We start from the raw sequence: 25,062 nt of genomic DNA, 5'->3' as shown, positions 1-25,062 counted from the left end.
CAATCGGCCATTTGTGAAGAACATGGTGAAGGATGATTCATATGACCATATAACATTTCTTCAATGCTCAGTAGTCCATTGCCTGTGCTATTTCCACCACAGGACTCGAAAACATGCATTGCCAGGTGTGATGAGCAGTTTGTGCACTGCAACACAACGATGCTCTGTGGAGTTCACAACGGACTGTTTCTGATGAAACTAGATGCTCGCACCCCAGCTTGAAATTTACAGCCAATTAATCTGCAGTTGCTCACCTGCTTTGCCTTGCACTTCGAATTACTGCACGGATATCACGATCCTGGAGTATGCGCTTCCGCTGTTGCCCTTTGCTGATGATGTCTTTCCCTCAGAGTTCCATGCCGACATCAGCTTAGACACCGTTGATCGCGAAACATCAGCAAGTTGAGCTGTCTGTCACTGAAGCTCCTGCCAAATGCGCCCAACAATCACCCAGCTTTCTAGTTCACCGAGGTCTTCTCTTGTAGCCATGCTAGCCATAATTATAGGCAACCAAGCCTGTGAAGCATTTTTATACATGACCCTAAGCATGCTGGGATGTTATTTGCTTAATTAAAACATCGGCCACAACTGTGTGGAAGCCGTTGTTTTCAATATACTTTGTGTCCCTCATTTATCCAAATGATTCCATTTTTTTTGTCCACGACCTGCATATCCTTTCAATGTTTGCTGTTACATCATTTTCCAGCAAGCCACAGCCAACGAGTTTGCATAGACAAACAGACACATATAGATGCTGAACAGTTGTATCGCACCATTTTGATGTTGTTTGAAGCGTGATTCAATCCCTTTTAAAGACAATTCAACAACACTCCATAAGTGAAAGTCGTGAGTCCGGTCATAGTCATAAGAAAAACAATTAGTTTAGAAATTAAGTTAGAAGTTTAAAAATGTTTTGATGGTGGAGAATGAGTTGTTTGTATTGGGAGAGCGCTTGGGCTATTTCATACAACGGTAAGAACAGTTCACAGTAATACCTCCAAAATCAAAGAAATTGCGCAAATGTGTGACACCTAGCTTTAAGTGCTACCGAGAAAAGCCAGCCTAGAAGCAGCTAAATGGTAAATATGAAAATACTCTTCGCATTCTGGATCAAAGATTAAACATTCGAACGTTTTAAGAGGCACTGTAATTTGTGTAACGTCAAAGTGATGGGTGAAATGGCTGAAAAATTCCATTACTTTTTGAAGAAAATTATCGAAGAACAGTGCTACTCTCTGCAAGAAGTCTTTAACATCGATGAGACAGGGCTTTAGTGGAAACGTATGCCAGAAAAAGACAAATTTCCAAAGAGGAAAAGACTGCGCCAGGATTTAAAGCCACCAAAGATTGGGCGACTCTTCTGCTTGGTTTATCATTATTACCTCCACCACCAAAGGTGGATGTAGGTTATGTTTGTACTCCTGTCTGTGTCTGTCCGTTTATGAACAGGATATCTCAAAGAGTTGTGGACGGATTCAGACGAAATTTGGCAGATGGGTAGCGTATGTGACAAGGAAGAAATGATTAGATTTTAATGAAGATCTGGATTCGGATCCAACTAGTAGAATTTTTTAAGTGATTCTTCACCATTGGGAGCCAGCGCCAAAAGCTATACATAGAAGGATATCTCAAAAAGTTGTGGACGGATGATTTTGATGAAATGTGATTCAGTATTGTGATTTTCTGGTCTACTCGAGGATACAAAACATAAACTGTTCACCTGGCAGAGGTATGCTCTCTACTGAGTGCTGTTCTAGTTCCGTATGCAGCCTGTGGCTGCTGGTTGCATTATTGCTGGGAGAAAGGCTGTGCCACTCATGCAGTGCCCCTGGTTTCCAGTAAGCTGGTACTCATTTTACCGACTTCGGAAGGGTGACAAGCTAAGTCAATCCACCTGCTATTTAACAGCATGACAGGGGGTCAAACTGAAGACCCCAAGATCTTCAGGCAGCCACCTCAGTAAAAGACAAATGAAAGTCCGCTTGGAGTTTGCAAAAAAGCACCGAAAGGACTCTCAGACTGTGAAAAACAAGATTCTGTGGTCTGACGAAACCAAGATTGAACTGTTTGGCTTCCATCTGGCCACTGCCATAAAGCCCAGATCGGTGGAGTGTTGCAGTGATGGTTGTCCTTGTGGAAGTTCCTCCCATCTCCACACAGGATCTCTGGAGCTCAGCCAGAGTGACCATCAGGTTCATGGTCACCTCTCTTACCAAGGCCCTTCTCCCCTGATAGCTCAGTTTGGCCGGGCGGCCAGCTCCAGGAAGAATCCTGGTTGTTCCAAACTTCTTCCATTTAAGAATTATGGAGGCCAATGTGCTCTTGGGAACCTTCAATGCAGCAGAAATTTTTTTGTAGGCTTCCCCAAATCTGTGCTTCGACACAATCCTGTCTCTGAGCTCTGCAGGCAGTTCCTTCGACCTCATGGCTTGGTTTTTGCTCTGACATGCATTGTCAGCTGTGAGACCTTATATAGACAGGTGTGCGCCTTTCCAAAACATGTCCAATCAATTGAATTTACCACAGGTGGACTCCAATCAAGGTGTAGAAACATCTCAAAGATGATCAAGAGAAATGGGAGGCACCTGAGCTAAATTTCAAGTGTCATAGCAAAGGGTATGAATACTTATGTAAATGTGATATTTCAGTTTGTTTGTTTTTAATAAATTTGCAAAACTTTCTAAAATCCTGTTTTGTCTTTGTCATGATGGGGTAATCGAGTGTAGATTGATGAGGGAAAAAATGAATTTAAACGATTTTAGCATAAGGCTGCAACATAACAACATGTGAAAAAAGTGAAGGGGTCTGAATACTTTCTGAATGCACTGTATGTCAAGGGAGACAGCTCTGATTTCCTGTTTGGCATTAAGGACCTCCATCCATTGTTGAGACATCAGAAGCAGCATGTCCAGAGTAGAATGACCTGGTCTGAATCCAAATTTATGATCCGATATCAAGCCATTGGAGAAGAGGAAGGATTTGATGTCAGAAACGATGATTGATTGCATGACCTTGCTGATTATTGGAAGCAGGCCGATTAGTCTGTGGTTGCAAGGATTTGTTTTTGCACCTTTTTGTGTAAAGCGGTAATGTTGGCCGATTTCCAAGCAGATGGCCGATGACCTTGAGCAAAAGAGAGGGTGAAGAGAACAGAGAGAGGGTGAGAGAGAGCGACAGGGCAGGATTTTAGGACCCTTGGGCTGATGCCGTCTGGTCCAATTGCAGAATCAGAGTCGAGGATTGACAGAGACTTCTCCACCTTGTCAGGCGAGTACACAGAGTCCAGGAGCAGCTGGGTACGACTTGTGGGATGGTCTCAAGTTGCCTTTGAAGGCATGTTGTTTTAAAGCAACTGCGCTACCACAGGATTCAGTGCAAAACAGGTGAGGGGATGGGTATAACTGCAGATGAGATGGTATGGATCGGTGCATAAGAGAAAGCATGTTTTTGTCAGAAATTCCCAGGCTGCATATATATATATATATGAGGGACCGCACAGATAAGACACCAGAGCTGAGGTCGGATGGCAGTTTGCAGTCCCTGCCAGTCAACCAGAGTGATTTGACAGACTCACCGGCACTGAGCCGCTCTCTGAAAAATAGCCAGAGATATATTGACTGTGTTCAGAGGAACCAAATTGGAACAGAGGAAGAACAGGAGCAATTAACAGGAAAATTGGTCATTACCAAGGCCAGAAGGGAGAATTTTCCATGAGCAGAAATCCAGGTCAGAAAGTTCACAGATTATATGGAGTCACATAAGTCTTTTGCTACAGTGCCATAATACATTGAAGCAGAGCTTGAGGTCCAAAGGCAGGAGATTTTGTCTGCAACCAAAAATTCCATCTCTTACAGTGCCTCTTTCATACATTCCCTAAACTCTCCTGCACTCCACACCCCCCCCCCCCCCCCCCCCGCCCTCCAGCGTCCTCAAACGTATTTTTGACTCGAAGGTCACAAGAAACTCATTTTGCAATAAATGTTCGTTTCCCATTAATCGTACACTTTCCAAAATCCAATCTCACCCCTCCCCTCCAAATCTTCCCCATCACCCCTCCCCTCCAAAACTTCCCCATCACCCCTCCCCTCCAAATTTTCCCCATCACCCATCCCTTTCAAATCTTCCCCCACACCCCTCCCGTCCTAGACTCCCCCTCGCCCCTCCCCTACTAGACTCCCCCCTCACCCCTCCCCTCCAAATCTCCCCCATCTCCCATCTCCCATCCCTTTCAAATCCCTCCCCTTGTCCCTTCCCTCCGAAACTCCCCCCTAACCCCTCCCCTCAAAAACTCCCCCCTCGCCCCTCCCCTTCAAATCTCCCCACCCTCATTTCTTCTCCATTTCCCCCCTCTCACCTCTCCTCCTCAAAGAGTCCTCCCGCTTCTTCCCCCTTCCAACTCTCACCTCCATCTCCCTCAACCTTCTGCCTCACTCTTCCCCCTCCTCAAATAACATGTCATTGTGCCTCACCCAATCACCATCAAACCTTTTGTCCGCCCCATCCTTCCCTTTCTCCGAGCTACTCTGAAGTCTCTGACGCACCTTCAACAGCTCTCCCTACCTCTTCCTCCTCTTCCACATCTTATCTTACCCTACCCCTCCCCCCCCCCCCCCCTCCTCCTGTTCTTTATCCGATGCTCCCCCTTCTTCTTCATTAATGGGATGGACCTCAAACATCCGGGGCCTTCGTTGAAACTGAACTGATCTCTCCATACAAGTTGCTTCTGACAAACCAGACGTGATCCGTTTAACAGAAACTTTCCTCCTTCATGATGTCTCCGATTCCTTAGTATCTCTCCCGAGTTACTCACTCCTCCGGTATGATAGACCTGAGCCTCGTCCTGGAGGTGGGGTTGCTATCTTTATCAAAAACTCTCTTTCTCGCTCGCCCTGCACTGCCCTCTCTCCACCTCTCCCCCAGGAATACCTCTGGCTACGGCTTCCCCTTCGCTCCCACCTCTTGTTCATATGTGTGTTGTACCGTCCACCAAACAATGATGACTCCATCTACATCTCGCTGTCTGATAATATGGACCAACTTCTATCTACTCATCCCAACTCTCTCTTCCTCATATGTGGTGATTTCAATTGTCACCATGCCAGTTGGCTGGGTGTGGGTACCTCTCTCACCAGCCATGGCTCCTCAGCAAAGGACTTCTGCGACTCACTGGGACTGACACAATCTGTCAATTTCCCGACCCGGATCTCAGTCAACGGAGCATCTTCTCTTCTGGACTTGGTTATGACTAACTTCCCTGAAAATGTCTGCTTCCCTTCTTCTGCTCCAATCGGCTCATCTGATCATGTACTTGTTAAAGTGGACATCTCTCTGACCATTCTCAGGGAGCCTCCTCAGCGTCGCGAGTCTGGCATTTCACTGAGGCCAACTGGCACGGTCTTCAAGCAGCCATCAATCATCTGGACTGGTCTCCCATCTCTACTGCCTCTGACATCAACTCATCCTGGGAATTCTTCCAAAGTAAATTGCTCTCTCTCATGCACAGATTTATCCCATCTCATCTTCAGTTGTCATACCCTTCCTCCCGTCCATGGTACATGGAATCTTGTGGTGAGGCTGTTGCCCAGAAACAACTTGCCTTCGTCTCCTGGAAAGCAAATCCAACAGAAGGAAATCTCATTTCCTTTCACAAAGCCCGAAACAAGTGTGTGTCCACCCTCAGGAGAGCCATGAAACAATATCTCTCCTTTCTCAAGACCGAACTCTCTTATCCGTCTCCCTCTTCTAAATCCTGGTGGCATCTGGTCAAATCTGTTTCTGGTGTTTGTTCCCCCTCCATCCCCTCCCTTACCTCAAACGGCTACACAGCTGACTCCGCAAGTGAAAAAGCTGAATGCCTCAACTCTGTGTTTGCCTCTAAATCTTGTCTTGTGTCCTCTAAATCTTGTGTCCCAAACCCATCCCTCTCTGCACCCACCATACCCAATCGTACCCAGCTGCTCCTGGAATCTGTGTCCTTTCCTCCTGACAAGGTGGAAAAGTTTCTGTCAATCCTCGACTCTGATTCTGCAACTGGACCTGACGGCATCAGCCCACGGGTCCTAAAATCCTGTTCTTCCGCTCTTTCACTCCCTCTCTCGGTTCTCTTCACCCTCTCTTTTGCTCAAGGTCATCTGCCATCTGCTTGGAAATCAGCCAACATCACCGCTTTACACAAAAAAGGTGCAAAAACAGATCCTAGCAACTACAGACCAATCAGCCTTCTCCCAATTATCAGCAAAGTCATGGAATCCATCACTGCTTCGGATATGAAATCTTTCCTCTTCTCCAATGGCTTGATCTCTGATCATCAATTTGGTTTCAGACCAGGTCACTCTACTCTGGACATGCTGCTTCTGCTGTCTCAACAATGGATGGAGGTCCTCAATGCCAAACAGGAAATTCGAGCTGTCTCCCTTGAGACAATGGAATACTGCTCTGCCCTCTGGGCTGGTGCTGCTGCCTCACACCTAGCTCGTCTTCACGCTGTTGAAACCAAAGCGTTCAGAATCATTGGAATCTCCCGCGATGAAGCTACCGCCGAGGGCCTTTCACTAACTCACCGCAGGCTGGTTGGTGGTCTTTCTGTCTTCTACCGACTCCTCTCTGGCCTTGCTCCCCCAGCTCTCTCTGGGCTCTGTCCCCCAAATATTCCTGCAGGTCGCACAAGATCTGCCTGCAACCCTCATATGGTTAAACTGCCAAAACCAAGACTCTCTGCTCACCTTCACTCCTTCATTCCTCTTTTGTCCCACCTCTGGAACAAACTCCCTCACTCTCTTCAATCCCACTCCTCCCTCCAGGTCTTTAAAACAGCTGTTCACCACCATCTCTTATCTTCCCCCATCCTAAACTTTGATCTTTTCTACCCCCGCTAATTTCACCCCAAATCCACTTTCTTGAAATACCAACTTCTTTCCTGGAAGTCCTTGGTGTGCTTGTGTTTATACTTCTCCCACCCCCCTCCCCCAACCCCCTTCCCACGCCACCTCCCCCCAAGCCCTCTCCCTCCCACACATTTGCAATGTCCCTGCTCTCAAATGTTGTGTTTATGTGCTTCCCCTTCTCTCCCCATCTTGTCTACTGCTCCCCTTTTTATAGACTTTGTTTGTTTGTTTGTTTGATTTGTTTTTGTGATAAATATTAGCTCTTTCACGAGCCTCAATTCTGTGTACAAAAAAAAAGAAGAAAAAAAAGAAGCACGCAGGGGCATAGGCAGAGATAATCCGCAAGCACTCGAGGGCATGGGCAGAAATAAACCACAGGCACCTGCGGACAAGGGCAGAGATCGTCTGCATGCACCCGAGGGCACGGGCAGATATAATCCGCAAGCACCCGAGCAGGGTTATTCTGCAAGCACCTGAGGGCACGAACAGGGATAATATGCAAGAACACAAAGTGCGGGCAGAGATAATCCGCAAGCACCCTCGGGTGCAACCAAAGATAATCCACCATCATCCGAGGGTGCGGGCAGAGATAATCTTCAAGCACTGAGGGCACGGGAAGCATTAATTTGCAAGCATCCGTGATTTGAACCAAAGCTGGACAGCTCAGAGGCAAGTGTGCATACTCCTTGGCTATCCTTGGCTGGAAGGAAATAGAGCATTTCCCCAATTTATGGTGCAGAAATCTCCAAAAATCCTGAAGTTCAGAATATGTCGAAATTGCCCATGCATGATGGATGAAAGCTACGCAGACAGACAGTCTTCAATTCCATTCCCCTTTTGGGAAAACTTAATGCTGACAAAATGGATTCCCTTTAAAACAAGACATTCTGATTAGCGAAAATGAACTATGATTGTGTCATAAAACTTGGCCCACAAATCAAGGACTTCACGGCATTGTTCAACATTGGAGTTCAAGTACTAAAATTATATATTTTAGTGGAGAAAGTACAATTTATAATCATCATCTCAGAGTTAAACAACAAAAAACGTTTCAATACCAATATCTGACTCAGTTTTTCATTTAGCACCTTTTGAGTCATACATGGTACCACAACACCCCTCCCTGCCCCCTCACATTATCCTTTGATGTGTGTCGTGTGAAGCAAAGGTAGCGTGTGATCTTGGATTTGAACATCCTGTCTTTCCAAAGGTCTGCATCTGCATTATCATCTGTCGTGAGGATCTGTCCAAAAAAATTTTTGGAGGTTATTGCTGCATTTTTGCAACATTTTAAATATAAAATACAAGGCTATCAGAGAAATTGCTTCTTTCATTTAGTTCTGTCATGTTAAAAACCCTTCAAAAATGCAAAACCTTTCTGCATCCTTGCAGTTATTATTTATGGTAAAAATTATTTCTATTAAAATAATTCAATGAATTGTGACATTTAACCATAACCTCAGAAAATGTTCTCCTCCTCTTCCCTTTACAAAAGGTGAGGTCCAATGGCACCAAGCTCCTTCCCTGCCTTGACAACAATGCTCCTCCACTCCCCTCTGTCCTCAACCAACTCTCTCCACTCTCCAACCACCCCCACCTTACTGAAATCCCTCTTCACATAATCCTCACATCTCAACAATGGTCCACCTCTTTTCCTCCTACCTTGCTCTCTCAACCTATCCACTCTCTTTTCCGTTCTCTCTTCCACCATCCACACCAAATATCCAGCCCATCTCAGCCAGCATTTCACTAATCTCCCCATCAAGCTCATCTGCACACCAATCTCATCTAATCCCTCAGTTCATCCATTGTCCTTCTATCCACCCTCTTCACTCCCACAACCCCCCTAACCCAGTTGTTCTCACAAAGCTGCAGCCTCTGTTGTTGTCTCTCTGTCAGTGCCACAGTCTCCTGACCGTAAAGACTGGCCGGCATTACACATGACATCAAAAACTTTCCTTTCAATCTCCTTGAAATCTTTCTTTCTGCTATTACACCCTCCTCCATGCATTTGCACCCACCTGAATCCCTCTCTGCCTCTCTGCCTCTCTGCCTCTCTGCCTCTCTGCCTCTCTGCCTCTCTGCCTCTCTGCCTCTCTGCCTCTCTGCCTCTCTGCCTCTCTGCCTCTCTGCCTCTCTGCCTCTCTGCCTCTCTGCCTCTCACATACCATCCCTTGTCACTGTTACACCCAGATACTCAAACCTATGTCCTTGTCTGATCTCCTTCTCCTCTAACCTGATATTCAATCATATTCTCTGCTGCCCGACCCACATCACCTCAGTCTTATCCATGCTCATTTTCAGCCCATGTTTCTCAAATCCTTCCTTTCACTCCCCAGTTCTTCCTGCCTCTCCTGCCCACTCTCCACTACAACAACCAGATCGTCTGCATACGATATCCTCCCCAGAATATCTATCATGTTTACCTTCCTGCTTACCAGCTCCATCACCATGATAAACATGAGTGGGCTGAGAGCACTTCCGTGCCTCAAACCGATGCACACATTGAACTCCTCCAACATCGCAGGACCAACAAAAACTCTTCCCTTCGTTCCCTTGTACATCCCTTCCACCAGACTAACTTCCGCCTCCAGCACTCCCATCCAACTCAATGTCACAATCACCATCTCTCTTGGGACAGAGTCGTAAGCCTTCTCCAGATCCACAAATCCCAATGCCATTTCACCTTGCACCTCCAACCTCTCCACCAGCTGTCTCAACACAAACATCCCATCTGTCATTCCCATACCTATCTCCTCCAGTCTCCTTCACACTCTTACTTATCCTCCCATCCAGAACCCTCTCCAGCATCTTCATGACATGACAAAGGAGTGTAATGCCCCTGTACTTCACCAGATCTTGAACATTCCCCTTCCATATCGACACAATTAACTCTGTCCTTCACTCCTCCAGAATTGATCCATCTGTCATACATACAATCAATAAACTCTTTGTCCACCTGACCAACGTAGTTAAAACACTGAGAACAGTGCATGCAAATACAACCACTGATAAGGGGAGAGCTCTGACCAGGAATAGTAAGAAGCACACTCACCACATCATAGCCTTGTGGTGCATTAAAACGCTGAGCCAGGACCGCAACACTTGTGATGGGATTTGGCTGGCCATTTGGCAAAGCATCCCGCAACTCGTGCACCTCGGGCATGGCTTCACCAGCCGCTCCCTCTCATTCAAAGCAATACACAAAAGGAAAGGCAACTGCGTGCACAAAAAAAAACTCAGATTAACATGGGCATGGTGCAAGATTTTGTCAGCCACAGTAGTACATGGTGAACATTTAAACTAAAACCTAAAACCTTTATGGTGAACCTAATGGTGAACATTTAAACTGATGCCTGCAAAATATCACAGTCTCACCCTGTCAATCTGGAAGGCTCAATTCTTGCGGCTAAATCTTAAGAAACATTTTAACCCCGAAGTTCTTGGAATTATCATTTAATGAACCAATGAAATAAAAAACTGGAACGCCACTCAGTCGAGCGCGTACTCCCGCCGTGGGTGGCCGCTGCTGAGCCCTATCTTCCAATGGTAAAAAATCCTTCAAAAAATTCCTGGATCCGGAATAATATCCTAAGCTTCACCAAAAACTAATCAATTCTTCATTATCCCAAGGGCAATCATCCCACCAACTTTCATCCAAATCCGTTCAGAACTTTTCTAGATATCTTGTTCACAAACACACGAACACACACACAGACGGACACGATCGAATGCATTACTCCCTAGTGGGAGTAAAAAACATCAGTAGCTGATGCTTCCCTGCACTGCCGATATTGGAGCAATTCATAATCAAAGGTGTTAAAACAGAAAATAGATTCGAAAGTCTGAACACGATTACTGTAAAAAGGCCCAAGAAATGAGAGCAGCTTTCCCTGAAAATATTTTCCTAATAATAACAAAATTATTTTTGGTATTGTGTGCCAACCACACAGCCAGCCAAAGACTATGTATGCATCCTGTTGTTCCAAACATTCAATTGAAAACCAGAACAACTTGCACCTAATGAGGCCTTTGTCTTTAGCTCAACAGAATATGACTCTCCCCATATGGGTTGGCACCTCAGTATCATGCCCACTCCTGGAACCTGTGAAATCTCAAGCTCTCAACATTATTGGCATCTCCTTCGTTGAGGCCGAAGCACAAGAACTGTTGCCCTCTCAATGAAGACAGGCTTTCTGCACACCTTAACTCAACTCTTTTGTTTCTCTTTTCTCCTGTGTTGTTGAACTACTTTCAGTTGTTCTTGTTTTCGTATGCAGCCTGTGCCTGCTGGTTGCATCATTTCTCGTTTGTGCTGCTGATACAGTGAACCAATTACCAGAGAGCTGGTACACAATTTGCCGACCTCGGAAGGATGACAGGCTGAGTCAACCCCCCTGGCGTTAATTCAACGATCGACCGGGATTCGAACTCAGGATCCTATGATCCCAAGCCGGCACCCTAACCATTAAGCCAACACCAGGCTACTGCTTTCAGACATGGTTTATTTGTTCTCTTCCCTCCAGTGCACCACCATCTTATCATAATGGAACAGGATGAGGTAGTATTCAGTAGTTTTCAGTCCCTGCTTCAGTAAAAAAAATGTGTGTGCTTTCATGAGGGTTCAGTGTTGGTCAAATCTGCCTCCCTCCCACACAATGCTAAATTCCTTTCAAATCTTCCGAATTAACCCTCATCCCTACCCTCCCACTCCCACCCTCCCAAAGTCATGTCATCCCACATCCCTACCCATAATCTTTTCTTCCACATTAACCCTCCCAACCCAAGCCTCTCACTTGCAAGTTACTGTTTCCTTCTCTCTTTATTTGTTCAATCCCTTGCTTGTGTCCAAGTGTTACCCCAATGTCAGTGTTAACCCAATGTCTTACCCTCTGTCACTTTGCTCTTCCATGATCCAAGATACAGATAAAACAAGACAGGGAATTACTTTGCAACACATGTCCCCGACCAAGTACCAGTTCAATATCAGTGAACACGTCCCTTCACTTGTGCTACATCCCTCAATACAAAGGGAAAGGTGACCCTCTGGAGTGTGGCTCGTACCGAGCGATAAAGTTATTGGAGCATGGAATGAAGGTATTGGAAAAGGTGTTGGAAAGGAGGATAAGAAAGAAGGTGAAGATCGACGAAATGCAGTTTGGATTTATGCCAGGAAGAGGAATGACAGACACGCTCTTTATTGTGAGGCAGTTGCAGGAGAAGAACACGGAGAAGAGGAAGAAGTTGTTTCTTGGGTTTGTTGATCTGGAGAAAGCATTCGATAGGGTTCCACGCGAAGTATTGACATGGGCATTGAGGAAGTTAGGAGTGGAGGAATGGTTGATCAGAGTAGTGATGGCAATGTACAAAAGAGCGCGCACAGCTGTAAGGACGAAGGACGGGAACAATGGTGAGTTTGAGGTGAAGGTGGGCGTGCATCAGGGGTCGGTACTAACAACAACAACAACAACAACAACAACATGCATTTTAAGGCCATTTTCCCTGCTAGAGCGGGGGTTAGCCTTGCGGTACCCATGACAACCTTCTCCATTTTGCCCTATTTTCTGCATCTCTCCTTGTTAACCCCCTTGCCCGCATTTCTTCTTCCACCATCTTTAGCCAAGTCTTTCTCGGTCTTCCCCGTCCTATACTTCCTTCTACATTAATTTCCATCACTCTTCTCAACCAGTCACTTTCATCCTTCCTCAACACATGACCAAACCATCTCAACCTGTTCCTCTTCACAGCATCAATCACAGGCAATATAACCATCATCTTTCGCAATTCATCATTTGTCTTCCTCTCTCTCAACGATACTCCGCACATCCATCGAACCATTCGCATTTCCACCCTTTCCAGCCTTCGTTGCTGCTGGAAACTTCCTGCTGCCTTCAACATATCTCCCACAACTCCCGTCGGCCCTCCCGCTTTTCTACTCTTCATTGCTTTTATCGCTTCCTCAACTTCCTTCTCAGTTATCTTCTCTGCCGGTCCTAAAACTGGGTTACTCTCTATGTTGCCATCCCATTCATTCTCTGTATTCAACAGCATTTCCATATATCTTTTCCATCTTCCTTTAATTCCATCTGGGTCGACAACGATTTGTCCCACTTCATCCTTCAAGCAACTCAGCCTCATCACGTCACACCTCTCTTTCGCTATCTGCTTTGCAATCCTGAATACTGCTTTCTGACCCTCTTCCGAATCCAAGCGTTCTCCGAACATTTTCCTCCATGCCTCCTGCGCCTTTGCTAGCTCTTTCTTTGCAGCCTTCCTGGCTGCCTTATAACTTTCATGCTCTGCTGTTTCTGCTCCTGTACCCTTCGCCTTCTGCCACTCCTTGAACTTCTTCCTCTTCTCGTCAATCCTCTTTCCAACTTCATCATCCCACCACCATGTTTCCGAGTGCCTCGGTGGTCCTTTTGTCCATCCACATACCTCACCAACGGCTCCCAACAGACTAGCTTTCATTGACATCCAACTACTTTCAAGCTCAACCACATCATCCTCTGCCCTACTCAGCCTCTCTTTTAATGCCTCCCTTACTGTCACCTCTTTCAACCTCCACACCTTCATTCTCGGTTGGGACTTCACCCGCCGAGCTCTCCTCGCAGCTTTCACCCTTATGTCGCAGACAACCAAGTGGTGCTGTGAAACAGCCTCCTCCCCCGGGATCACCTTTGTGTCCCGGAGGTGCCCCCTATCTCGCCTACGCACCGTCAGGTAGTCAACGGTTGTCGTCGACCCACCTGACGTGTATGTAACAAGCTTATTATCCTCTTTCTGGAACTGAGTATTACAAATCAACATATCAGCTCCATCAGCAAACTCCAAAATCCTTTCACCTTCTCCATTTCTCACACCATATCCGTAACCCCCATGAACTCCCTCAAAACCATCCATACTCCTTCCCACATGTCCATTCAGGTCTCCTCCCACCACAACAACTTCCTCATCTTTCACGTTTTCCATCAGCTTCTCGATCGCACACCAGAACTTGTCCTTCTCTTCATCCCGAGATGACGTTCACCAAGAGCTTTCCAATCATCATTTTCACCATCATCAACCTATCACTCACTCTCGTCACACTCACCACACTGTCTACAAACTCCTCAGAAAACAGGACACCAACACCATTCACGCCCTCCAGACACCCTTGCCACACAAACTAGTATTTCTGTCCCTGCCTACCCTTCACCATTCTCACACCACTTCCCTTCCATCTTGTCTCCTGCACACAACATATGTCCACTCTTCTTCTGACCAATACTTCCACCACTTCTCCTGATCTCCCTGTCATTGTCCCTACATTCCATGTCCCAAACCTCAGAAACCGATCTCCACTTCGGGCTGCTCCCTGCCCATATGTTGTTGTAATTGTCATGGTTCTCTTTTTGAGGTAATGTTTTTATGGCCGGATGCCCTTCCTGACGCCAACCCTCTTAGTAGTCTCTTACGACATGCAAGGATACAGTGTACCTATTCTGACCAGGGTCCACACCGGGAAACGTTTAAAACATAGAAATTCTGGGGGGGGGGGGGGGGGCATCGTCAGCATCATGGCTGAGGTTTAAACATATTTCCAACAATATCCAAACAGAACCATGAAAACCATGAAAAACAATCTGGGAAAAGTCTCCAAGCGATAACGTGGATTTGAGAAAGAAGGAGCAGAGGCGGAAGAAAAACGAGATACAGGGGGTGGGGCACAAGTCGAGACGAGGAGGAGAGCGAACAAGCACGTGTCCGGGAGGAGAGAAAGAATCAATATAGAATTCTTTGTCTGTCCGTTTGTCCTGTTTTTAAAAACGCCGGACAAAAGGTAAAATGCCCGCGAGAGGCAGGGGGGAGAAAGAAAATCAAAGAAACAAGCAAATACTATGAAGGAAAGAACTTACACTCACAAAACACCGACGGGGGGAAGGGAGCCCGGAAAGACCAGGCCGCGCACGACGCGCGAATGTCTCGGTACTAAGTCCACTACTATTTGTAGCTGTGATGGAGGTGCTGGCTCAGAATGTAAAGGAGGGTTTACCGTGGGAGTTGTTGTATGCAGATGATCTGGTGTTGATTGCAGAAAGTATGGATGGACTGAAGGAAAAGATGAACAAGTGGAAGGAATGTATGGAGACAAAAGGTCTGAAGGTGAATATCGGAAAGACGAAGGTGATGGCAAGTGGTAAAGCATGTGGTGAGGTGGAAAGAACTGGGAAGTGGCCATGTGCTGTGTGCAGGAAGGGTGTCGGAGTGAACTCCATTCAATGTACAATGTGCGCTGAGTGGGTTCATCAAAAATGCAGTGGTCTGAGAGGGTCATTAACCAGTGTGGCAGCTGTTACGTGCTCCTCCCCGACCCCCTGGTCAGGATGTACCTCCGAACCTCGAGAGGAGCCATGGTAGAAAAATATATTATTCTGTGTCAGAAATCAATAATGAAACCACACCAATGATTATCAACAAACAAATATTGTATTGAAAATTAAATCACACAAGAATAACGGTACAACAAATACCAATCAAAAGTACACTCAATACATCTTATGATGGTACCATCAACTAGCATAGGATAACTCACGGTGTTCCAGGTGAGTGGAAAAACCTTCCCCAATGTCTCGATATTCCCGTCCTCAAGACGAAGTTGACTCGCTCCAGCGATCGCTAGAACAATGTCCAATCGAGACCAGAATCCTGTGCGGATGGGCAAGGGCAGTCGCACCGCCGAAGCAGCTCTCAGGCGTAGGCGGTCGAAGCGACGCAAAAAGTCACGTGGTCCAAAACCAAAGGCAAACTCGCAGCGGAATGGGAAATCCCAAAGGCCCCCTCCAGATATGAACATTCACTGTTCAGCAGGCAAACCGCAACTTAATCTCCAAACTCAGCGTTGCGCACACACATCCCCGACAGACGACAGGATGGTGAAAAAACTGACGCGTAGCCAAGGATTCTTCGGAATCGCAACGCCCAAACCTGACCACGCAGGTTTTTCAATTCCCCAGCGATAACACCTATCGCAGGAACTCCTTCCAAGGAAACTCAAAGTTCACTCGCGACTTTCGTTCGACAACGCTCGCAACTGAGCTGGAAGCTACTCGCTTCTTGTCTGACTTTTCTCGCCACGCCTTCGCCTTCTTCTTCCTCTTCTTCTTCTTTCCTCGTCCGGTTCCCGATCCAGTTTCCTGTTTCTTTTAACATTAACTTTTTTACCTTTTGAAAACAGTTCATGAACAATAAACCTTTTGAACACAATAATAGTACCTGGAATCAGAAACATTTCAAGGGGATGAAAACCACAACAGTGGAAGTGACGAATCCGTAACACAGCTACATTCAAATGTAAGGTGTGCACAGAGGGAGCTGCAGATGGAGGAAATGTTGAGTTGGATCTTGGAGACGGCGTGAAGCTGGAAGGTGTGAAAACATTTTGCTACCTCGGAGACATGCTGAATGGAGAAGGTGGATCAGACTCGGCAACGGTTGCTGGAGCAGTCTTGCAACTGGACCAGACGGCGTCAGCCCACGGGTCCTAAAATCCTGCTCTGCCGCTCTATCTCACCCTCTCTCTGTTCTTTTCACCCTATCTTTTGCTCAAGGTCATCTGCCAGCATCCTGGAAATCAGCAAACATGACCGCTTTACACAAAAAGGTGCAAAAACAGATCCTTGCAACTACAGACCAATCAGCCTGCTCCCAATTATCAGCAAAGTCATGGAATCCATCATTGCTTCGGATATGAAATCTTTCCTCTTCTCCAATGGCTTGATCTCTAATCATCAATTTGGTTTCAGACCAGGTCATTCTACTCTGGACATGCTGCTTCTACTGTCTCAACAATGGATGGAGGTCCTCAATGCCAAACAAGAAATCAGAGCTGTCTCCCTTGACATATCACTTGCCTTCGATACGGTCTGGCACCCAGCTCTGCTCACCAAACTCTCCTCCTATGGTATCCATTGAAATCTCCATGCATGGCTTGCGGACTTCCTCTCTGGTCATAGTCAACGTGTGGCCCTGAATGGATTTCTCTTATCTCCCCTTCCTGTTCAGGCTGGAGTTCCCCAAGGCAGTGTTCTGGGCCCTGTGCTTTTTCTGGTCTTTATCAATGATCTCTCCGACTCTCTGGAAAATCCTCTCTATCTCTTTGCTGATGACTCCACTCTCTGCCGCTCCATTCCTCTTCCCTCAGATCAGCAGTCTGCAGCCTCCTCACTCTCTGAAGACCTGGACAAAATCACAGACTGGTCAAACAAGTGGAACATGTCTTTCAATCCTGACAAATATCACACTCTTACTATGTCTCTCCGAAAAGATCGACTGGACAACCCTCCCATCTACTTTCTCAACAATCCTCTCCAAGAAGTTCTGTCGCTCAAGCTTTTGGGTCTCACTATCTGCCATGATCTTTCTTGGGAAAACCACATTTCCAAGCTGGCCTCCAAAGCCAGTCGCCGACTGGGCATCCTCCGTCGTGCGAAGTCCTTCCTAGGCACACCTGAGCTCCTCACCACATACAAGGCTTTCATCCGCAGCTCAATGGAATACTGTTCTCCCCTATGGGCCGGTGCTCCTGCCTCACACCTAGCTCGGCTTCACGCTGTTGAAACCAAAGCTTTCAGAATCATTGGAACCTCCCGCGATGAAGCTGTCTCTGAGGGCCTTTCACTCACTCACCGCAGGCAGGTAGGTGGTCTTTCTGTCTTCTTCCGACTCCTCTCCGGCCTTGTTCCCCCAGCTCTCTCTGGGCTCTGTCCCCCCTAATATTCCTACAGGTCGCACAAGATCTGCCTGCAACCCTCTTATGGTTAAACTGCCAAAATCAAGACTCTCTGCTCACCTTCACTCCTTCATTCCTCTTTTCTCCCACCTCTGGAACAAACTCCCTCACTCTCTTCAATCCCACTCCTCCCTCCAGGTCTTTAAAACGGCTGTTCACCACCATCTCTTATCTTCCCCAATCCAAAACCTTGATCTTTTCTACCCCCGCTAATTTCACCCCAAATCCACTTTTTGAGGTGCCGACTTCTTTCCTGGAAGTCCTTGGTGTCCTTGCGTTTTATACCTATCATGCCCCCCACCCCCCCCCCCCCCCACCCACCCCTCCAGGCCCTTTCCCTCCCACACATCTCCCGATGTCGCTGCTCTCAAATGTTGTGTTTGTTTGCTTCCTCCCCTTCTCTCCCCATCTTGTCGACCGCTCCCCTTTTTATATACTTTATTTGCTTGTTTGTTTGACTTGTTTGTTTGATAAATGTTAGCTCTTTCACGAGCCTCGACTCTGTATACAAAAAAACAAAAACAAAAAACATATATAAACACACACACACACACACAAACACACACACACACACACACACACACACACACACACACACACACACACACACACACACACACACACACACACACACACACACACACACACACACACACACACACACACACACACACACACACACACACACACACACACACACACACACACACACACAAACAAACAAACATAAATACACACACATATAACCCATTTCTTAACCTTGATTTCGTTTCTTAATCAATTTCATCCGGATGGCATTTGGCCATTGGCCAACTCCTGTGTTCATTTACGTTTTCTTACTATAATTAGCTGTAAGGGATTCTGTCTGTCTGTCTGTCTGTCTGTCTGTCTGTCTGTCCTGGGGTGTCGCTTACTCTGTTTAGATATATCTCCACCCATTCTGGGAGAGGCTTCATAAACAAATATCCACCATTTTGTTAACTCGCATAGCTTTGACGCCTGTTTAGTTAGGCCTGTGGTGTCTTGCTCTCTCTCAGTTTTATTTCAACTCTAATTCGATATAGCATTTCATTTTTCACAGTCGCTAACAGAGTTTTAGACTCAGTGGAAAAAAAAACAGGAATAAAATCCCATGAAAGTTTCCGTTTATATAACGAAATGAATTCTCATAAGGCCTGTAATATAAAGGCAATTGAGTCTCTCTCACGACTTTATCTCCAATCTAACTCACCATCTGATTTCATTTTAATCGATGGTTTTTGACTCGGTGTCAGAAATAATTGAGAACATTCACGCACACACGGGAAAATGCCGAGATATATTTTTAAAAATTGCGCCATGATGTATCATACACCGCCCAACATGACACAGATGCAACATGTTGACATATCTTACTATAATTCACCAAATGTCCGTCCGTCCGTTCGAAGGTACCACAAAAACGGCTGAACTGATTGCAACGATATTTTGGGTGGGTATTCCTGGGACCCCTGGGAGTAAAATAGGCCATATTGTTTTTCCAATTTTTCCAAGTTTTTCAATGTTCCCAAACACAATGGAATAATATTTACCGATATGAACAGATGTGGCTTTTGTTGAAATTCTACGTACCAGGAGAGAGTAGATAAACTCCTGACGAACTCTTCCTATAGAAACATGAGGCTCCGAAGTAACACGGCAGCGGATGCAAAGCGACTGAGAAATAGGTGTAGCAGCCGCTTCCGTGTTACAGATTCGGTGCGCACTCTTCACACATAAACGTGCGACTGAGAAAGACGTGTAGAAGCCGCTTGCGTTTTGCAGAATTCAATCTCTTTTCAAAATGGGTGCCATGTACTGTTTAGATTTTGATGATTTGCGTGTGATATGATTCAACGGATGTTTATATGAATCGTTTAAAATAAAAAAAGCCTTCTGATATTTTGCCTTTTCATTCGGGCCTCCCAATTGAAGCCCCACCCATAGGGCGGGTACCGTTGCGAGTATTAAAAATTCGCTTTTTCTTTTCCGTTAAGATATATTGCTTTTCCGTTTGATGACAATCGTCACAAAAACGTCAACAATGATGCCGGCATATATTTCTTCGTTCTTATTTCATTCAACATTATTATCCGGAAGTAAAGGTTCACGTGTTCATTTCACGTATGCAAAAACAAACTCCATTTCACGTGTGCATGGACGTGTAATTCACATATGTAAAATAAATAAATTAACAGACGGGAAATTGCTGAGATATTTCGTTCGGAGCGATTATACACCGCCCAAAGAAAAAAAAATTCACCGATAAACCGAGTGAATTCACCGAGCGAATTTCATCGAATTTCACCGAGTTTCAGGAAATTACCGAGAGATATTTCTTCATTTTTATTTCATTCGTTACTAGCAGAAGTACCTGGCGTTGCCAGGCTGGGCAGAGAGGAGGGAAGGGGAATGGCACGTACACTTTAAACATGTATATACATACATGTGGGATGTGGGATATATACACGTGGGACATGTGAGATGTGTGTGTATGTGTGTATGTGTGTATGTGTGTATGTGTGTATGTGTGTATGTGTGTATGTGTGTATGTGTGTATGTGTGTATGTGTATGTGTGTGTATGTGTGTGTATGTGTGTGTATGTGTGTGTATGTGTGTGTATGTGTGTGTATGTGTGTGTATGTGTGTGTATGTGTGTGTGATGTGTGTGTGTGTGATGTGTGTGTGTGTGATGTGTGATGTGTGATGTGTGATGTGTGATGTGTGATGTGTGATGTATGTGAGATGTATGTGAGATGTATGTGAGATGTATGTGAGATGTATGTGAGATGTATGTGAGATGTATGTGTGTGTGTGTGTGTGTGTGTGTGTGTGTGTGTGTGTGTGTGTGTGTGTGTGTGTGTGTGTGCACACGCATTCACATGTTATCAGAAGTAAATACATTGTGTAGATGACATCATTTGTGCATCTGATAAATTGGCAGTAACCATTTTGTGAAACTGAATGTGCAGGTGCAGCATCTAACTCAATATGTCGAAATGTCGCACACGTCCATGCCCGTGGGATTCCCACGGGTGACCCCACCAGTCTAACTATAATTCACCAAATGTCTGTCTGTCCGTCCATCCGTCTGTTCCCAGGTACTGCAAAAACGGCTGAACTGATCGCAACAAAACATTAGGTGGGTAATCCTGGGACCCCCTGGAGTAAAATAGGCTATATTGTTTTTCCGATTTTCAAATTTTCCAGTTTTTCAAAACACTATGGAATAATATTTACCGATATGAACAGTGATGTGGCTTTTCTTGAAATTCCACAAAAAATGTTTAGATGTTGATGATTTGCGTGTGATATGATTTAACGGATGTTTATATAAATCGTTTAAAATAAAAAAGCCTTCAATTTCTGATATTTTGCCTTTTCATTTGAGCCTTCCAATTAAAGCCCCGCCCGTAGGGTAGGTACCGTTGCAAGTTACGTCAATACCGCAATCATCATTATATAAATTCTACCCACAGTAGCTTATTCTATGTGAGAGGGTGGCAATAGCATAATACACCCCATGGCAATGTAATTATATTTATAACGATACTTCCATAATGAAACAAAAAATTCAAAGAATCATTATGGGCCCCTATTAGGTCACACCCCCTGCCCCTGCCCCCCTCCCGCACCCCCTCTCGGCGGCCCTGGGTACAGGTATGTATAATGATGTAAAGATGAACCGATTAGATTTTGGGTTAAAGAGGTCAAACGCCAGAGGTTATGTCATTTAAAAATGTGATACTTGAGAACAGTTGAAGGGATTTAAATCAAACTTGGTACAAGCATGTATAATGATGTAATAATGTGGGTGGAGGCATATCGGTCGACGTCTCGATGTCGAAGAGTGGCGTTCTAGTTCTTTTTCATTTGGGAAACACAGGACAGAGAAGGGCGATGACGAGACGCAGAAAAGCCTGTGCTGCGCAATCACTGCTTATGTGTGGGGTGGGTACTCGTTCAGGTGTGCAGCGGTCTGGTGTGGGGCTTGTCCTCGCTGTGCCTTGCATGCCAGTATGGACCATGTTCCAAGTGTAACAGCTCCTCAATAAACCATGACATGTGTCATGAACCCGAACGACCAGAAACTCTCCAAAAACAAACAGCAGTGAGCCTCCAACCAACCAAGGCCCCAGGCAAGAAGACGTCTGTACGTGGGGGTACCCGCTTTTATTACTTCCAGTGGGGCCCATTGAACCATCCGTAAAATGTGTCGCTTGGCTGACACAGCCCGATTGATGATGAACTATGGTGTGTGCCCATTACATGATAAGTTAGGAAAACATCACATCGGACAAATCTTGAATTATGGGCGTGTTCAACAGATCGACGGATGTTGTTGAGCCTGACAAATGGTGATTTCTTGGTAGGGGGGCGGGGGGGCGGAGGTAGAGTCCCTGTATAGAGAGAGTTGCGACATGAAGAGTCCGAAAAAAATTGGTCACGTGGTCTGTGGACGCCATGTTGTTTCCTGTCCGATCTTCGCGTGTTTCTGGCCTTGCATTGAATACATACGAGGAACGCTCTATTTTATTGTCTGGCTATGTTTGTTGTCTTTAATAATACTTAATAATGTGAGTGTTGTCTTTAATACTCACACTCATTCTAATGACGCCAAATACTGAAGATCACACGCTGATAAGACTCTCCTTGTCTGTAATAGAACTCATATGCCATACGGGGACAAAGCCTTTTGCAACTCAGTACCTGCCCTCTGGAACAAACTACCTATAACTATTCGGACCTCACACAAACTAAAAACTTTCAAATCAAAACTCAAAACACATTTATTTCCAAAGTAACTTAATTGTGTTTTTTGAAAAGTAGCTTTAAGTCGTATTCTTCTAAGATTGTGTAATGTAAGTTGTAGTCTTCAAGATATGTTGTGAAAGCGCTTTGTTCATTTCATGCTATGGCGCCATATGTATACTGTTATTATTACCCGGTGTGTACCCTGGTTAGAATAGGTACACCGTATCCCTGCGTGTCGTAAGAGGCGACTAAGAGGGTTGGCGTCAGGAAGGGCATCCGGCCATAAAAACATTGCCTCCAAAAGAGAACCATGACAATTACCACTACATATGAGCAGGGCACAGCCCGAAGTGGAGATCGGTTTCAGAGGTTTGGGACATGGAATGTAGGGACAATGACAGGGAGATCAGGTGAAGTGGTGGAAGTATTGGTCAGAAGAAGAGTGGACATGTTGTGTGCAAGAGACGAGATGGAAGGGAAGTGGTGTGAGAATGGTGAAGGGTAGGCAGGGACAGAAATAAAAGTTTGTGTGGTAAGGGTGCCCGGAGGGCGTGAATGGTGTTGGTGTCCTGTTTTCTGAGGAGTTTGTAGACAGTGTGGTGAGTGTGACGAGAGTGAGTGAAAGGTTGATGATGGTGAAAATGATGATTGGAAAGCTCTTGGTGAACGTCATCTCGGGATATGCTCCGCAGGTTGGTCGGAGCGATGAAGAGAAGGACAAGTTCTGGTGTGCGATAGAGAAGCTGATGGAAAACGTGAAAGATGAGGAAGTTGTTGTGGTAGGAGGAGACCTAAATGGACATGTGGGAAGGAGTATGGACGGTTTTGAGGGAGTTCATTGGGGTTATGGATATGGTGTGAGAAATGGAGAAAATGAAAGGATTTTGGAGTTTGCTCATGGAGCTGATTTGTTGATTTGTAATACTCAGTTCCAGAAAGGGGATAATAAGCTTGTTACATACATGTCAGGTGGGTCGACGACAACCGTTGACTACCTGATGGTGCGTAGGCAAGACAGTGGGCACCTCCGGAACACAAAGGTGATCCCGGGGGAGGAGGCTGTTTCACAGCACCACTTGGTTGTCTGCGACATAAGGGTGAAAGGTGCGAGGAGAGCTCGGCGGCTGAAGTACCAACCGAGAATGAAGGTGTGGAGGTTGAAAGAGGTGACAGTAAGGGAGGCATTAAAAGAGAGGCTGAGTAGGGTAGAGGATGATGTGGTTGAGCTTGAACGTGGTTGGATGTCAATGAAAGATAGTCTGTTGGGAGCTGTTGGTGAGGTATGTGGATGGACAAAAGGACCACTGAGGCACTCGGAAACATGGTGGTGGGATGATGAAGTTGGAAAGAGGATTGACGAGAAGAGGAAGAAGTTCAAGGAGTGGCAGAAGGCGAAGGGTACGGGAGCAGAAAAAGCAGAGCATGAAAGTTATAAAGGCAGCCAAGAAGGCTGCAAAGAAAGAGGTAGCAAAGGCGCAGGAGGCATGTAAGAAAATGTTCAGAGAACGCTTGGATTCAGAAGAGGGTCAGAGAGCGGTATTCAGGATTGCAAAGCAGACAGCGAAAGAGAGGTGTGATGTGATGGGGGTGAGTTGCTTGAAGGATGAAGTGGGACAAATCGTTGTGGACCCAGATGGAATTAAAGGAAGATGGAAAAGATATATGGAAATGCTGTTGAATACAGAGAATGCATGGGATGGCAACATAGAGAGTAACCCAGTTTTAGGACCGGCAGAGAAGATAACTGAGAAGGAAGTTGAGGAAGCTATAAAAGCAATGAACAGTAGAAAAGCGGGAGGGCCGACAGGAGTTGTGGGAGATATGTTGAAGGCAGCAGGAAGTTGGAGTGTGAAGAGAATGACAGAGATCTGTAATCTGGTGGTGAAAGAAGGCCGCATTCCAGTGGATTGGGAATTGAGTACCCTCGTCCCTCTATACAAGGGGAAAGGTGACCTTCTGGAGTGTGGCTCGAACCGAGCGATAAAGTTATTGGAGCATGGAATGAATGTATTGGAAAGGGTGTTGGAGAGGAGGATAAGGAAGAAGGTGAAGATCGACGAAATGCAGTTTGGATTTATGCCAGGAAGAGGAACAACAGATGCGCTCTTTATTGTGAGGCAGTTGCAGGAGAAGTACATGGAGAAGAGGAAGAAGTTGATTCTTGGGTTTGTTGATCTGGAGAAAGCATTCGATAGGGTTCCACGCGAAGTATTGACATGGGCATTGAGGAAGTTAGAAGTGGAGGAATGGTTGATCAGAGTCGTGATGGCAATGTACAAAAGAGCGTGCACAGCTGTAAGGACGAAGGACGGGAACAGTGGTGAGTTTGAGGTGAAGGTGGGAGTGCATCAGGGGTCGGTACTAAGTCCACTACTATTTGTAGCTGTGATGGAGGTGCTGGCTCAGAACGTAAGGAGGGTTTACCGTGGGAGTTGTTGTATGCAGATGATCTGGTGTTGATTACGGAAAGTATGGATGGACTGAAAGAAAAGATGAACAAGTGGAAGGAATGTATGGAGACAAAAGGTCTGAAGGTGAATATAGGAAAGACGAAGGTGATGGCAAGTGGTAAAGCATGTGGTGAGGTGGAAAGAACTGGGAAGTGGCCGTGTGCTGTGTGCAGGAAGGGTGGC

General features: G+C 45.8%; 1 protein-coding gene across 5 annotated transcripts in view; it reads right to left on the bottom strand.

Annotated features, from left to right (window-relative positions):
• MVB12B (multivesicular body subunit 12B) overlaps window positions 1-25,062 on the bottom strand; it is a 235,584-nt gene that overhangs the window by 206,329 nt on the left and 4,193 nt on the right. For 3 of the 5 annotated variants that reach the window (XM_068124870.2, XM_068124873.2, XM_078783552.1), the window contains 2 exons: window positions 9,940-10,103; window positions 8,020-8,127 (listed from right to left, as the gene is read on the bottom strand). In XM_068124870.2, coding sequence (XP_067980971.1) covers window positions 8,020-8,127; window positions 9,940-10,050 — 219 coding nt within the window. In that variant the 5' untranslated portion in view covers window positions 10,051-10,103. Of the gene's footprint in view, window positions 1-8,019; window positions 8,128-9,939; window positions 10,104-15,459; window positions 15,573-25,062 lie in introns of all 5 variants that reach the window. The other 2 variants (XM_068124871.2, XM_068124874.2) reach the window with 2 other exon arrangements.

Source organism: Myxine glutinosa, chromosome 8, assembly GCF_964187855.1.
Source record: "Myxine glutinosa chromosome 8, kmMyxGlut1.1, whole genome shotgun sequence".
NCBI lineage: Eukaryota > Metazoa > Chordata > Myxini > Myxiniformes > Myxinidae > Myxine > Myxine glutinosa.
The sequence above is the reverse complement of the archived record's forward strand: the minus strand, read 5'-3'. Positions and strand labels throughout refer to the sequence as shown.